Source organism: Falco peregrinus, chromosome 2, assembly GCF_023634155.1.
Source record: "Falco peregrinus isolate bFalPer1 chromosome 2, bFalPer1.pri, whole genome shotgun sequence".
Classification (NCBI taxonomy): domain Eukaryota; kingdom Metazoa; phylum Chordata; class Aves; order Falconiformes; family Falconidae; genus Falco; species Falco peregrinus.
In genome coordinates, this window is record NC_073722.1 from 82658769 (window position 1) to 82675585 (window position 16817).

A 16817-nucleotide genomic window follows, 5' to 3' on the forward strand; every position below is an offset into this window, starting at 1 on the left:
CACAGCCACACATAGATTCCCCACAAAGATCTCGGCTACATTTCTGTAAGTGGTAATTAAATAATGTGGTCCCTGAATAATGCATGCTGTCTTCTAGTACTCTCTAAGAGGAAACAGACGAGGAAGAAGGGTTGGCGTGTGCTAAACCCTATCTAAGATCAATGATGGACAGTGGATAGGAAATGGCTTTGTGATTCCTGTTTCACAGAATCACAGGATGGCTGAGGTTGGAAGAGACCTCTGGAGGTCATCTGGTCCAACGCTCTGCTCAAGCAGTATCACCTAGAACAGGGTGCCCAGGACCATGTCCAGCTGGCGTCTGAATGTCTCCAAGGATGGAGATATTACCACCTCTCTGGGTTCATTTCAGAGCTCTATTCTCCAGCTACATTATGAAACTCACTTTAAAAAAAAATGAAAAAGGAAAATTAATCCCGATTTTTAAAATTTCTAACAAAAACTAAACCTAAAAAAATTCCCAAATAGTTTTGCTGTGATTTTAAAACTGCTTTTAGGGCATTCACTAATTGTCAAGGTTTTAACAAGAGTAGTGTTCTCTATGATCAGCAGCAGAACTCAAATACAAATAGAACATTGATAAGTTCTTCCAAGCTATTGCACAGCACATGTTTAGTATTTAATACAGAAACACTTAGGCAGTATTTTGCACATGTTAAAAGCAAAATGGGCAATTACACAACTATGACATTTTACCATATTCCAGAACATATGCTACATAATAAAAAACTTTAATTACCACAATTATTGCTTTCTATGTATTTCTTTGTGTAGAAACAAGGCCTTCCTCCTTGTGTATTGCAAAGGAGAATTTACAATCACTTTTTTTTCCTGAGGAAAAGAAGCTAAAATTTATCTTCTGGGCAGTAAACACATGCATGTAATATTCTGCCTGTTCTGTCATCTAGTACTTATCCAAGAGTAGACATGACCACTGCCTTTCTGGAATCACCTCCTCATAGAATAAATCCCATTCTGAAGTTAGTAATCATGGCGTTACCCTTGTCTACTGAAAATGTTCATTAGACACTGCCTTCACAGATAGTATTATTCATAAACCCGGTCCTACCCCCACAAACTCAAATAAAATTTAAAAATGAATGGAATTACCTTTTAATTACATTGAAAAGTTTCATACTTTGCCCTCAAAAATGAATATGATAAATTTTGGTGTCCCAGAAATACTACAATCAATATACCTAAATCTTCAGAGTGCATTTTTAAAAATGGAAGTATGAGATATAAATTTTTCTATGTATATATTTTGACCTCTAGGAAAAAAAAAAAGTGGGAGAAAGAAAAAGTAATAAAATCTCTTGGAATTGCTTTAGTTAAAAAGGCATTAATTACTTTTTTTCCCAGTAATAAAAAAGCCAAAAGCATTTATCTCAAAGAAACTTTTAGCATTTAACCAAGACTGAAATAAAAATCCAGGTTGTAACTGGAGCGGGGTATTAAATAATTTCTCATGAAAAAATAACATTACATTTGAACTGCTATAAAGGTCTTTTTCCTCACAAGAATGTTAAAGTAAATTATCAGTGACTCCTTTATGCCAGTCAAATACTATTAATATCAAAAAGCTTGGTGAAAAGAAAGCTTACTATTTCTACATACATTGTTTAATACTACCGGATGAGATCCTTAAGCAAGATGTTACACGTACCAATTCCAGCCAATAGGTCATGCAATATTTTTTTTCCTGAGGATCCAGATGTGGCTTTCCCAGTATACTATTCAACCAATAAAAGTGAAGGGCAATAGGCCCCACAGGAACACTTGCCTTAACACTAGGTCTCCCTTTCAAGAATTTACAATGAAAGTCAACAATGGCAAGGTGTATGTCCCGATTATTTGGACTTTTTATAAAGCATTTGACAAATTTCCACTAGGCAAGCCTTCTTTCAAGGAACAAACATGAGAGAGAGGAAAGGGTGGTGTAAGAAGGAAAATAATAGAGCGTGAAGTGCTTGTAAAAACATTTATTTTCTGAGTCAACTGCTAGTTCCCAAGGAGTATGAAGTTGGCCATCTGCTGCTGCTCAAATCGTATGTGAAGGGTCTTTGCTGAAAGAGATCTGAAAGACTGAGACCAAGAGCAACCTTGGAGCTCCCTGGCTGCTCTAGTAATTCTTAGAAGACTGGAATTATTTAGTGGCAAAATAGATGCAATGAAGGTGGAAAATATATCCAGATGCATGGAGAACTGACTTGGGCAGCAGCCAGACATTAGCTGTGATCATTTTCAATAGTTAACAGCCTAAGAGAGCAGAAGGACAGTGAACAGGCTTTTATAATGAAAAAGTCTGCCCACTGAAGTCATGTTTGAAAAAGGAAACAATATATTACAGTTTGGCATAGTTAAAGCAGGTGTAATTGAAAGTCATACCTGTTCCCTCTGTAGTCAAGATCATGCCTTCAGAGGATGTGTTGATTTCTTCATGAGCCTGTTGAGAAGACACCACTTGAAGAGTGACTCCTAGGACAGGAAGGATGTGTAGAAGTTCTGTTTTGGTTCTCTCCAACAGCTTCAGGGAGGAAAGGCAGGATCTGCTATATACTTCCATAGCTCGAAGAACACTGGAAGCCATTTTCTGGAGAAAGACACTTGAGCAATGGCTAGAAGGCTAACTAGGAATTTATTTTCTGCAAAAAGAGGCACTTATTAATGTCCTTAATGGCTGTCGTTTTGCGCATGTGTAGTCCACATATTGACCTTTTGAATTTACTTCAGTGAAGAAATGATAGAATCTCATCTAAAAATAGTATCTGGTCTAATAGGATTTGGAGGGAAGGGCTCAGATTACCACTACAATTAGATCATACGCTGAAGAACATATTGTTGCACTGCACAAACAGAGGAAGTAACTATTCTCACAACCATTCATTTTCATCCATTTCCTTCTTTATCATATGTCAGGTAGCGTCTGCTAGACAGCACTGCTTAGGCATAGTGCTTTTTACTAAATGGCAGCTGTTATGGTCTTCCACGAGGTCAAGGTAAAGCCCAGTGGACACTGGTGCTTTTGGTTCAGTGTGTCCCATCTTAGGTGATTTGGTATTCTTAATACTGAGTTGATGAATATCTTTAGTAGCACATGAAATTGCTCCTCCCGAACTCAAGGGGATTTGAAAAACTGGTATTTGCTTCCTCTAAGGTACCTATAATTTTATCATAGCCTATCATATCCCCAAGTTATCATCTTTACTCCAGGACTCAGCATCCCAAACTGTTTATCTTCTTCATATGAACCAGTCTTAACTTTGATGATCCTCATCATCCTTTCCTTTTATGGCCTTTGGAAACAGGAAAGACACAGAGATCAGGACAGAGAAGGAGCAGCAAGGGTTTATACAATGACATAAATTATGTTGTTTGGGTTTTGCTCTCTATTTCTTTCCATTCACAACAAAATAATTCCTGATATAATTGGCTTTCTTTGACTGCCATTGAGCATCCAAGTGATATTTTTTTTAAAAACTTTGTGCATAAATCTATTCTAAGTCACTATCCATTTCTGAACTGGTAATATTTAATTTGGACCTTCCCATGTGCCAGTGCCTAAACACTGTTTTGTATTTCCAATATGGGAAAAAAAATAATTCAGCTCACACCTTCCAAACATGTATTGTTGAGTGGAAAATTGTAAAGCTACAAGCAGCCTGTGAGGTGGACTATGAATACCTGGAAAGGACTCCAGCTCTGACAAATAACTTAAGCCAGGATGAAACATAATATTGGATAACGTATCTGCCTATCTGTAGCTGATATTCTTACTTAAGTTTGGTAGAAAAACTTAGAAAATTTTCTTAACTTTCAGTTGGTATGATTTCAAATTTAAGGATGCCTGGAAACTGCATAATTTAGCTCATTTCTTAGCAACATAGCTTTAAAAAAGAAGTCAGGGAGCTCTAGAAATTTCACTGAAGCATTCTGATGCAGTAATCATTTGATGACACCAAGGTGAGTGGTGTAGTTGACATGGCCAAGGGACAGGATGCCATTCAGAAGGGCCTGGACAAGCTTGAGAAGGGACCCCACGTGAACCTCATGAGGTCCAACAAGGCCGAGTGCAAGGCCCTGCACCTGGGTCAGGGCATCCCTGGTATCTATACAGGCTGGCGGTCAATGAACTGAGCAGCCCTGTGGAGGACTTGGGGGTGCTGGTGGATGAAAAGCTGGGTGTTAGCTGGCAATGTGTGCTTGCTGCCCGGAAGGCTAACTGTATCCTGGGCTACATCAAAAGAAGTGTGGCTAGCAGGTGATGCTGCCCCTTCTACTCCTCTCTGGTGAGACCACACCTGAAGCACTGCACCCGGCTCCGAGGTCCTCAGTATAAGGTGGTCATGGACCTGCTGGAGTCCAGAGGAGGCCACAAAGCTGACCAGACGGCCAGAGCACACTCTCCTACGAGGCCAGGCTGAGAGAGCTGGCTTTCCAGCCTGGAGAAGAGAAGGCTCTGGGCAGACCTGGCTTCAGCCTTTCAGTACTTAAAGGGGGCTTCTAAGAAAGATGGAGACAGACTTTTTAGTAGGGCGTGTTGTGATAGGAGAAGGGGTAATGGTTTTAAACTGAAAGAGGGTAGATTCAGGCTAAATATAAGGAAGAAATTTTTCACAATAAGGGTGGTGAAGCACTGGAACAGGTTGCCCTGAGAGGTGTTGAATGCCCCATCTCTGGAAACATTCATGGCCAAGCTGGATGGGGCTCTAAGAAGCCTAATCTAGTTGAAGATGTCTCTGCTCATTGCAAGGGGCTTGGATAGATGGCCTGATGACCTTTAAAGGCCCCTTCCAACCCAAACCATTCCACGATTCTATGATTATTTCAAAAATCAATGTTTTTGGTTCCTGGATTCAACTAAAGGAAATTATTGGAAGCCATTGCTTTCTAGGTGAAGTACCTGACCTGCTGTAATGTCAGCATTCTTAATAGGAAAAAAAAAAAAAAAGTTATAATTAGGTTTAAGAGAGTAATTACAATGCGTAACTTTCAATGTGGTTTTTTAAAGTGTTTTTATTACAAACATGCTATGCTGAAGGAAAACTGCAACTTCTGGCTTTTTTTCTGTAGATAGGCTACAGTATCATTTCTTCCATCCCAAAGGAGAGGGATTGGAATCTCTCCCCGTGTGAAAAACATAGGCTTGACAATTTAAAGATGTTTGCTCCATGAGCAGGTATAATCCCAGAAGGATGGGATAAAGTGTTGGCTACAGACTGAGACATAACGATCACAAGACTAACAGCCTTTAGAAAAAGCGGTGGGGACCAAGATCATTGTGGGGCTTTCTCACTAGGTTACTATTCTGAACTCTGCCTTAGTAGTGTACTATTTTTTAGACTTCTGCCTTGTTTTTTCTCCCCTTTGCTATAATTTCTCTTTTTTTTCTAACAATAGTTGGACCAAGAACACTTTAAGAAAGTGAAGTTAAGAAGAAAAATTGGGAACAAACCTCAGAAGCACAATACCTGTTTCTTTTTGAGATAGATAAAATGGTAGGGAGAAGCAGCTAGCTATTCTGTTCTCATAGTCCAGCCTGGAGAAATGGTAAGTTGACACACCTGACTGAGCAAATGTCTTTTATGAAGTACAGAGCCCAGAGAGGCCACTGTTGTGGGACTATCCAGTTTGCATAACCTCACTATGCAAAAAGAGAAAAATCTTTCCCTTTCTTCCATCACGCTCAGGCAAACAGCAGCACTACCATAAAGCCCTTAGGCTTTCCCCTTCAACAGATCATTACTCTGTGGCAGAGCTGATCCCTCTGTGCTCAGGTCTCAAAGTAACTACACCAGCTGCAGAGGAGCATGGAGAAGGGTAACACAGAGATGAGATGTGCCAGGCAGGAGAGGCTTCCGAACCCCTGCGCTGCTCGCCATAGCTACATTCCTCTGCTGCGTCAAAGGAGATGGGGGCTGCATGGCAAGGTTCCTGCCGGAATGTAGGAAGGAAAAGACCTGTCCCTGTAGAGTAGCAAATAATGGGAATTTTATTCCTGCTGTTGAAGATTAAAAGGCTTTTTTTCCTATTGTCATGTAGTGGCATTCAAGGAGCAGTGGAGTGGCAGATAATTTAAAACAAATTGACCTCTAATTAACAGTAAAAGATGACATGTATTACAGATTTGAAAGGGGAGGGGGGGGGGGGGAAGACCTTTTTTTCACTCAGGTTCTCATAATAATTGAAATCTAAATATGGCCAGAGAACAGTTAACCAGGCACCTAGTGCTTAAGGTGTAAGTCAGATCTATGAATCATAGAAGTGAACTGTAAATTAGAGGATCTACTTATTACCTGTTTGGCCTTAAGAGGTACCTTGTGCCAGCACTGTCCTTTCTTTTATCTTTGCAAAACAGATATAGGAAATTTGCTTAGATGGCAATGCTTTTTCTGCTGATATTGCCAATTCAAATAAAAGTTAATATGCAGAGAGATAAAATAGCAATGCAATTTCTACTACCTAAGAATCGAGCTACCTTAATGGACAAGATAATACAATTTTCGATAGCATAATTCCCCTTTTATATCAGAATCTAAGTAAATTAACGTTTACATAAACATACAACTCTGGACAATTCCCTGCACTGAGTCAGGCAAGCATTTGTAGTGGATGTACTAGATTACATCTGGGCAAACACCTGCTATAAACTACTACTTCTGAGGAACTCCTTAATGTGCCAGTAACACGTCCTCAGCTCCTAGGCTGGTCAATGGTGCAATTCCTACAGATGCTCTGTGCCATGATGCCACTATGGGAGCAGAAATTGTCTCAGCACTCGTGTAATTTCTGATGTGAATAATATCCTCTAAAGCTACATAGTCTAACAAAAACATGTGTGTGTGTGGAAATTATGAGGGGAAAGAGCAACATGAGCAATGAACTTAGAAGCCTCAGTCTTTTATTCAGTGAGAAGATCAGTCAGCTACTCAAATACATAAATGCCCCAACACTGTCTTATTCTAATTTTTCTCCTGCCTTCCTTTCCTTTGAGCTGGCTTTAATTACAGTCTTACTTCTTTTTTTTATTATTATTATTTTTCTTTAGCTAATAAAATTGTATTCCCATGAGTAATGATTATACTGAGGTACATTTTCAAGGCATAAATTAAATCTGTTGGTAGGTTTTCTTTACAAAAAGAGTAAAAGTAATCAGTTTTAGACCATGCATTTTAAGCTGTTGTGCCTTCAAAGAAGCATCCTTCCTATGTTCTGGCAAGATTTCCCAGGAGAGATCCTAGAGCTCTTGCTGCTGAAGGAAGCTGCCCTACTCAACATTTGATTTCCTCCTTTAATTGGAAACTATGCTTCCAAGCATATGGGGGAATTAAGGGAAGCGAGATCACTTGCACATGAAGAAACATGGACTGGTATCATCAACCCATGATGTTATAGTGTGATTTCACATGGTGTATCCTCTCATTCGAATTACACTAACATATAAACTTGTCATCCACTTGGTCACAATTAATTACAACAAAGACAGTCTAGTGATGTTAGCTTTGCACAAATATTTTTATCACGTTGAGCAAACATGAAAACTTCCCAACACAAAACAAATACATAAACCTCCATATAGATAATAACTGTACTTTTCAGGTAGCTGTGACAGATGTTAGAACGGTAAGAATTCTTAAGACAGTTTTAACCACTTCAACCTCAATTTCAAAATGTATGCCTCATATGAACCAAGCACATTTTTATATTAATTTTTCACTTTGGGGGATTTGGCTTGCATTTATACTGGTAACATCTTTAAAATACTCTCTAGATTTTGTTTTCTTCATAAATGAATATTTACACTATAAAACAGATAAGCAACTTCACTCAACAGATTTTGAATTAGTGTGTTTTTCATTCAGTTCCTTAACACTAATGCAGCATAATGGAATACACAGAAGTGTGGTAAAACTGAGCAAGCACTGAAGAAGTTTTGCATAATGCTCAAAATCAATTGATTCTGAATTACAGTATGCTTTTAAATAACTGCATTACTCTTGAGAAGTAAGGAAAAAGAATCACAGCATTAAGGCTGCAAATTTGGACTCTTACTATAGATTGCTATTGCTGGGTTGCTGTATTTTATTTTTTTTTGAAAGAGGAAACCTCTGTAATATTTGCTAGCTTTCAAACAAAACCAACAAAGTATTTTGTTAATCACCACTCTGTTCTAACACCTCAGACTTTCAGACTTTGTAAAACCTGGTGTGGCTTTCCAGCCCCCTCAGGCACATGGAAATCAATCAGAAGCATTACAGTTACAGTAGAAAAGATCCAAACCCCCTTCTTCACAGGGACTGAAGTCCATCAGAGAACAATCTCCCCAAAACATGTTGGTATGTAACCCTGTGAAGTAAATAAATATGAAAAGGGAAAGGAATTTGAGAGTATTCCTCCAAAACGGGTACCTGATATTAATACCAAGATCTATAGAGCACACGCTCGGTGCCCTGTGTTGGGTATAGCCAGCTCTTTCACCACTGCACTTGCCTGATGAGCAGTACAATGACCCAAGTTGGATGAATGTGTATTCATAATATATATTTTTACTTATTTATTAATTCACCAGACTGCAGAATGTTCTAGGAGTTTACAAAGCAGCTGTGAATGCTATGGACAGACAGGGACAACAGGCCACCTCTGTCCATCTTGATTTTAGCTGATAAATTTCAACCATCTTGGCAAACATGGTAACACACATGAGCAGGGAGTTTGTGGATACCCTCGTCTGAAGTTTCAATCAAATTTTTCTGTGGGATCATGTGGAACACTGGTAAAGAGATGTACAATTTTCTATGTTATTATTAACATTATTTATATGTATATATAAACATTAACAGAATTACTAACCTTATAGCATGGAAACTCTTTTTTAAAATAGGCATGTACATTTCACTTGTAAAACTCACCTTCAAGCAGACAGACAGATATTGTGCAGTAGTCTCTTGTTTTCAGGATTGGGTTCAATTAGCATCTGAAACACAACAAAAAATGCAAAGCGATGTCATCTTTCAGGCTAGGCAACTCTTTCCCATGGTTACTCTGGCTCCTTAACTTCCAAGAATAATTTCTACTAGCACGTCACATGAATTAACAAATTAGTAAACTGCACCCACCTTGTATTAGGAGTACAATGACACTGTGTTAGTAGAGATCTACTCACGACAAAGGGTTACCGTATTGCATCAGCATGTCCAATATGGTACTTGCCGTCAGGAGTGGGTTGGTTTTTAAAAAAACTTTTGATATTTTAATTACTTACCTAGTGATAACTGGTGAAGTTGGAGACCTTCCAATCCATTATATTGTTCTTCATGTTTATCCCAATCTGTTTCATCAAATAGAAACTTGGTGACAAACTACTTCGTGTCCACTCAACTAGCTGAAATAAAATTGTGGATGATTTGCTACTATATATTTAGATTAGTAGAAAAACTAAAAAGGATTACTGTGTTTCAAATAAATTTGTGCTGCCATGGCTTTATTTCAATCAAGTTCTTAAAAGCTTTTAGCAATTAGAAATATATATGCTGTTCTAATGAAGAAACCCTGTAAATACAGGTATTTTAAAATTTCCTATAGATCACAGAATCTACTTACTGTTAAACGTTACTTATTCTACCTGGGCACTGTATTCTTTAATAATAATGAAAGAAAACCAGTTACTGTCCATGTGCACAAAAGAAGTAAAAAAAAAAAGTAAATCATTACAGTCGACCCATTCTCAATCTTGTACAATAATCCAATTTTTGCCCAAGCAAACTAATGTTGCTAATTGACTTGCTTTTAAACTAAGTGTATCTATCTGTGTGGCTTGACCTGAAATACTCTGTTGAAAGACTATACAATAATCTATTTCACTGAACTCGGTATTCCTTACTTTTCAATGAATCAGAATTATAATTCCACACATTCTCAGAAGAGAACAAGGATTAATCAATCACTGTTTCTGAAAACCTCCACAATTTTATCAGTATTCTTTGCATATTTATAAGCACATATATATGTGCACAATTATAAGATACAGAAAAATCAACAATAACACTGTAAAAATAATGAAGTTTTAAAATCAAGGGATCCCTACAGTTTTCTGCTTGACTGTACTCATGAGGACATACCTCTGTGCAGATTTATGGATATGATGGAAAGAAGGAAAAAGATTCTGAATGGTTTAGTTATTTAGTGATTTTATATTACCAACCTTTGCCTTTATTTGTTCTACCTGCTCCTGATTTCATGTGTTTCTTCAATACTGCAGTGGCTTCCAGTTCATTTGGTGTCATGAAAGCAAATCAGCACCATAATATTAATCCACACACAAACGATCCTTTAATTTTTAAAGGGATGTTTTCAAAGAAGTCTCACACTATCAGCCTCTTTGACTTTTCCTCATGAATGAGAAACAAGTAAACTGTTTGTTATTGCTGGTTTAGTTTTGGATGAAAAAAAATCTGCAAAATTACCCTGAATCTCCACTGTCACAGTTCTTTAGTAAATTTAGCTATCTTGTCTTATTTCTGACTTTACGATAGGTAGCTTTGATACTCAGGAACTAACATCCATGCATATTCCCTCCTTTTCCAGTTCAGTAGGGAGTTTTCAGGGAAGAAATATAACCTCCTTTTGTGCTCTTCTGCATGACAGTTCATTTTAGAATGGTCTTCATATTGTAATCCCATTAGGCTAAACACATTATGAATGATCTTTCCACACTAATTCTTCTAATATCACAAGTTCTAATGAAACCTACTTTTAGTTTGTCATCTAATGACCATTTGTCACATCAGAAAAAAAAAAAACAAACGCAACAGTACTTGCTACATCAGCCAATAATGACAACATTTTTTCTTTAGCTTCTTTATTTAAAATCAATTTATATATCAGTTAATTTCAGCCATAAGAAATTGTTCGCTGATAAAATCCCACTAAATTGGAATGGTACACTCTTAACTACTTTTATTTAAGAAAATAATACAACTATGCCCCACAAATTATGACAGTTTGAAAAGAAACCTCTTTCTTTACTATGCAATGAAGACAATGTCATAAAAGTACATAAGAAAGCTCTTGAAATTTCAGGGAAAAATACAGAATATTAAAAGCTCCCTATGGGTTTTGCCTTAGTCAAAAATTCTTTACTGGAAATAAAACATTAATAAATGGCTTTATACAAATAAATACATATTTTAATAGGTGAAATGTATCTGAAACATGAATTCTTCTTGTTTCACCATTTCAAACTATGCAAAAAGTCAAAATGATGGGCTATACTGGCCAAAGGTTGGTTACAAGAATCTTTATTTTGCAAACTATACAGAAACGGTAAAAAGAAAATGCATTATACTTTTCAATACCACATAGGATAAACACTAAATTTAGTATTTAATGTGTAGAAATTAATTCAAATTAGAAACTGATTTTACTTGTAATTAATGATGGGAAACTAGTGATCCAATTTTGAAATTATACAACCTGTAGTATTACAGTATACAGGTCACGTCAATTCTATTGTGGGCAAAAAGAAATAGATATGATATGAACGAAGATGGTGGAGTCCCAAAATGTCTACACAATTAATTAACATGCTAACATAAATACAGTGATTAAAGTAATTTTCTCTACAGTCAAATCTTAAGTGCTACTCTACACAATAATTATAATCTAGTCCACATGGTAATTACATAACAATAGGAAAAAAATTGAAATAACCCATTTTCTTCATTCCAGCAGCAGTACCTATACTGGTATTAATTTGGTAATTGGGTGTGCTTAGCTATTGCCTAACATCCTATACTGGTATGCATGCTAAAACCTCTCTATTTTGCTATTTTGCAAGGCACCTTTACAAAACATTCTCTAAGTTTCTGCACTAGTAACAGAAAACAACATGAATTAAGATGAAGATGCAAAACTATTTTCTGAATTGAGAAAATAAAAAGTATCATTATACATTTATTAAAATCTACCTTGGGGCAAGTGGCAATACTCTGAAATACAGTCATGTATAAAGGTAATATAATTTTAAGCATTTTTTCCCCCATGTAAAATATTTTACGCTAATCTGATTAGAGAGAAATACAGGGAAGCAACGAAGGGTAAAGCAATGTTTGAGTAAATAATGATAAAGCCTATATGATCTTGACATGAAATTAAAAAAAATAAGGACAAGAAAACTTTAGATTACAGAACTGGTGCTTGTCCATGCTACTGCTTTTAAAAAATCCTTTCAATAACCTAGCCATTTCCTAATAAAAAATGTAACTACAAATGCAAACACAAAGGAGGATTTTGCTTTATTTTTCCCTCCTGATAAATTTTCTCCATACCTTTGGTTAATTAAAGGCTGGCGAGATGCTACTCATGCACCAATGTTTTTCTACTGTAATACATTTTTGATTTATTAAATGGACAATTTGCAAAGCCCGCAGGGCCTAAAACACTGACAGAACTAAAGTTAAGTTACAGTATGTGTTCTGAAGAGGACATGCACATTTCCAAGTAAGGGCAAATATATTTTCACCGGAGTTTTAAAAAGACTGTTTGTCTTTATAGTGTGTTTTGCACATTTATATTTTCAGTAGCACATAACATCTCTTTCTTCAGGCTAGACTTCCAATGTGTTTTCTTCAGCGCAAAGGCATTTAAAAACTCAAAAGCACATAATATAATTATTCTTATTTAAACAAAAGAAGTCTATGACTCCAGCTGCAACTTTTGAAATAATTATACAAAATATACATGTTATTTAGAATCCTTTTGATCTCGGAGAGCAAAGGGATTTTATGAAATGTTGTCTTGTGAATTTTAGAAAGGTATGATTCATGGACCCCTTAACATCATCAGATATATCCATCATGATCATCATCATCATCGACATCATCATCTCCTTCATCTTCATCATCATCTTCAATTTCGTCTTCATCATTCATTATTTCATCTTCATCATCTTCATCATCTGTCCATTCATGGAAATCACCAGAGGCAAAATCACCTGAAGTCTCTAAATCGATAGCTAAAAAGGTATCATAGTTATAGAAAAGATACACAAGATACACTACATATTTATAGTATAACATACATACGCATACAAAAGGCACACCAGTATATCTTGTTTCAGGACCATTACTCATTTTAAACTACCTAGTGTGACACAGAAATAAAACATAAACAATAGGAAAATTCTTTTGTCTTAGAAGAAAACCACTTCAACAGGGTTAAGTTTCTCAACGTTGACAAAAGGAGACAAATTTTATGGATCTGTAGAACTGTAATAAGTGCCAGAACAACTTAAAGGGATTTAAGTCCAACTTACAGATTACAATAAATACTGCTGATAACATACACTGTCTATTGTTCAGTTCTTACATATTGCCCTGAACTGCCCATCCATCTAGAAAGGATTCTGGATTAGATGGACAATAGGATTGAGGTTGTACTTCACATACTGTGTTACATTTACCCTTTGTTTCAGGCTGTGTTCTTTTGTTGCAAAAGAAGTGGAAAGGAGTAATGTAAAACGTTTGTTTGGTTTTTTTAAAAAGGAAAATATTTTTTTGCCATTTTTTCTATCTATGACATCAAATGAAGGTGACATGGGAATTCTTGGAAGAAGTTGCACAGTGCTGCAGGGAAGGGAAAAATAAGGGAAGATTTAGTGCGCTAGGAACTTCTGGCAATTCCCTCAAACAAAATGAAAAGAATGTCAAATTGAATTCACTAGCATGCTGATTACCCAAAGGGATTTCATCAAGCACTTTGGGGCTTGTGTAATGCTGCTTTAGATAATTAACTTTCCCTAGGTTTATATATACCATGCCAAGCACATAGAAAAGGTCTACCAATAGCTGACACAGTGATAGGAGTTGCAAAAACTAATGAAGTAATAATAATAACAACAAATTATAATTTGTTATTTTTTGTTTCAAAATCCATGCAGTTAGGTCCCATGTCTGTTCTCACTGATGAAATTTAATCTGGTTGGTAATCAAAGGGAACAACACCTCTAAACTAAATTCCACAAACGGTTCTTAACTTACCGCATTCTGCGGCACCATTTGTCCTGGATCCTGTTACCTCATTGCCGTATCTGTCAACACACCAGCACTGCCCTACACTTCCATGGCACTGGCTTGGTTTGTAATATCCATCTTCATCACATAAGGGGATGTACTGCCCTGTGATATATAAATATTGAGTAAGAATATTAAAAACTGCCTGTTGGCCAATGTAACAATTATAGCAGAAAGTAAAACCTTTTGCTGTTTCCTCCCTGTTCCAGACTCTACACTGAAGAGTTTACTGTTACTAAATTCAGGTCAGCTGAAAGTGACTGGATGAATCAAATGTCGGAGGGAAAATAACATGTATCGGTCTTGGCAGTGATTTCAAGAAATAAAATGACCAGTCTTCCTTTAAATTTTTCACTGATCCTGTGATACATCTTCCCTACTCCCTGAACATCTTGGTCAAGATCTTTGCTGTATTCTGGAGAACAGGCTCAAAGGTAATACCCAAGCCTGAATGGGATTTTCTATGATCTGTGGAGTAGAAGCGAGTCAGAATAAGAACGGCCAAGCTTCATGGACTAACAAACTATCTGCTATAAGGCTTTGGAGCTATTTTTATTTAATATACATTTTACAATCCATTGAGTTACATAGTATTTAATTATCCCACAGAAGACAAATGCAGTGTAACAAACCAATTTTATCAACTACAAATGTAAAAAAAAGAATGTTACATTTGCACTTACATGCAGATTACCTATGCAAATTAGGTTCTAAGCCAAAAGGGTTCCCCACCAAAAGTACAAGAAACACAGTCAGGGACTTATTTTGTGAGGCAGTGACTTCCTTAAAGCTGAATAATCCACTGTTTTTAATTTGGAATGAACAGAGACTTTTTGAAAGAAACACAAAATGTAGACAAACCACAATGAACAAAACACTCATATGAAAGCATTTCGAAGCGTATAGTTGTTGTTAGAGACCATCCTTTAGCAGAAATAAAGTGTTGACTACTTTGGGCCAAGCCTTTTATTGCAGCTTTTATAGAGTGGCTAACAGTAAAATGAAGATTTTACATTTCAGTAATATTGATACAGTATAAACTGATTCACAACAAAGATTTCAATTACTTAATATTACAGGTAAAGGATCAGCAGAGATACTAATTTAGGAGTGCCTTAGACTGTCCCCTCTATAATGGTAAAAACGTACCTTATATTAGGGTAATAAAACAGATGTAATATCTTTTGGTAGGTAAGGTAATAAAACTAAGTTTAATAGCTTTCAAAAATTTCATAAATTTTGTTGCTGGAATTTACTGCAGTCTATCTTTGTTGGATTAATATTGATTTTATGTTTCTGTTTCACTAGGGTTATTTATGTAAGCAATAAAACCTTCAAAAGAATGATCTGTGGCTCACCTAGGAGCTTCTTTCCTCCTTGCTGCTTCTGAATGTTGCTGACTTCTGTCTGGCAAGGTGGGTCTAAAACGACATTACAAAAGTTAAATAGATTATACCGTATATTTGAAAAAACCCATATGACTAAGTTTTCACAGTTTGCTACATTCTAAGATCACTTTAATTACTGATCTTAAGAAATACATCCATCCTGCATTAGTAGTCAAGTTCTAAGCTCTGAAATAAAAGAATTACTGCACCTTGCCACAGCTCCAGAATGATGAATTAGAGCATCATCATGGATTTGTGCAGAAGGCCACTCCCAGTTAACCCAGCTGTAAATGAGCACCTAGTCACTAATCTGGAGGATTGAGGAATGCTAGACCAAACTACTAACTCTATCACACCCTGTTTTATTGGTCTATAGAAATCAAGAGTGTGATGATGAAGCTTGCCTCATGTATTGGTTAAAAACATTATGGCTCTTTTAATTCTTTCCCTTTTGTCCTTGTTAGAAATCATGTTCAAGATTTGTATTTCACATACTACACTAAGAAAATAAGAATTTTCTCCACTGAAGTCTGCAAGATTGTGATTCCATTGCAACAATTTAAGACTGAATCCCATAGGTACAAAGCCCCATGTTCAGCAAACTAAGTTAAAAACAGCGGTAAACTTTAGATGGCTTGAAGAGGCAGAATAGGTATTAACAATCAGTCTTCCATTTTTCAGCTATAGCTTACTCCAGTTCTGAATCACTTAATTTTCTACTGTCTACAAAAGCAAGTCACAGTACGCTGCATGAATGGGAAGGAAATAAGACATGAATGTGTATGCATCAGTTGTGAATAGTGAAAGGATCAAGGACGGCAAAGTACTAATCTCTTAACGCTGATACTGCATACTACATTAGACTGTGAGCACAAAGCCATTTCTCATTCTGAATTAGTAGTAATATTACTGAGTTTACTCACATGTTTAGCTTATACTGTTCTCAGACAATATTCTGGTAACACCTCACTAAAGTCTCCAATTCTATGACTATTAAATGCATTTGCCATTTTAGCAGACTAATTATTTAGAATACATCTTTGCCATGCAAACAATTCAAGGCTCCCTTCTGAAATATAGTGAAACTACTTTTTTTTCAATGCAAACGGAAAAAAATCTGAGCTAGTTTAAAGATGAGTGAGATTGTCCTAGCTTATTGATGAAGCACACACTTTGACCAGAATCCAGCCACTGTGTAAGGCAACAGGTAGGCAAAAATCACTTGAGTGGTGATAGTCCAAAGCAGCCTTTCCTAAATCGCTCCTAAAGGAAAACAAGAGTGCTCACCTTTAGCCAGCTGAGAGTAGCACAGGATGCACAAAGGAGTGCAGGAATGGTAAGA

General features: G+C 36.5%; 1 protein-coding gene across 2 annotated transcripts in view; it reads right to left on the reverse strand.

Moving 5' to 3' along the window:
* Positions 1 to 12676: 12676 nt before the first annotated feature.
* The window catches only part of SPOCK3 (SPARC (osteonectin), cwcv and kazal like domains proteoglycan 3), a 213172-nt gene continuing 209031 nt past the window's right edge, over positions 12677 to 16817 (reverse strand). For both annotated transcript variants that reach the window (XM_055797783.1, XM_055797782.1), the window contains 3 exons: positions 15446 to 15508; positions 14055 to 14192; positions 12677 to 13030 (listed from right to left, as the gene is read on the reverse strand). In XM_055797783.1, coding sequence (XP_055653758.1) covers positions 12858 to 13030; positions 14055 to 14192; positions 15446 to 15508 — 374 coding nt within the window. In that variant the 3' untranslated portion in view covers positions 12677 to 12857. The remainder of the gene's footprint in view (positions 13031 to 14054; positions 14193 to 15445; positions 15509 to 16817) is intronic.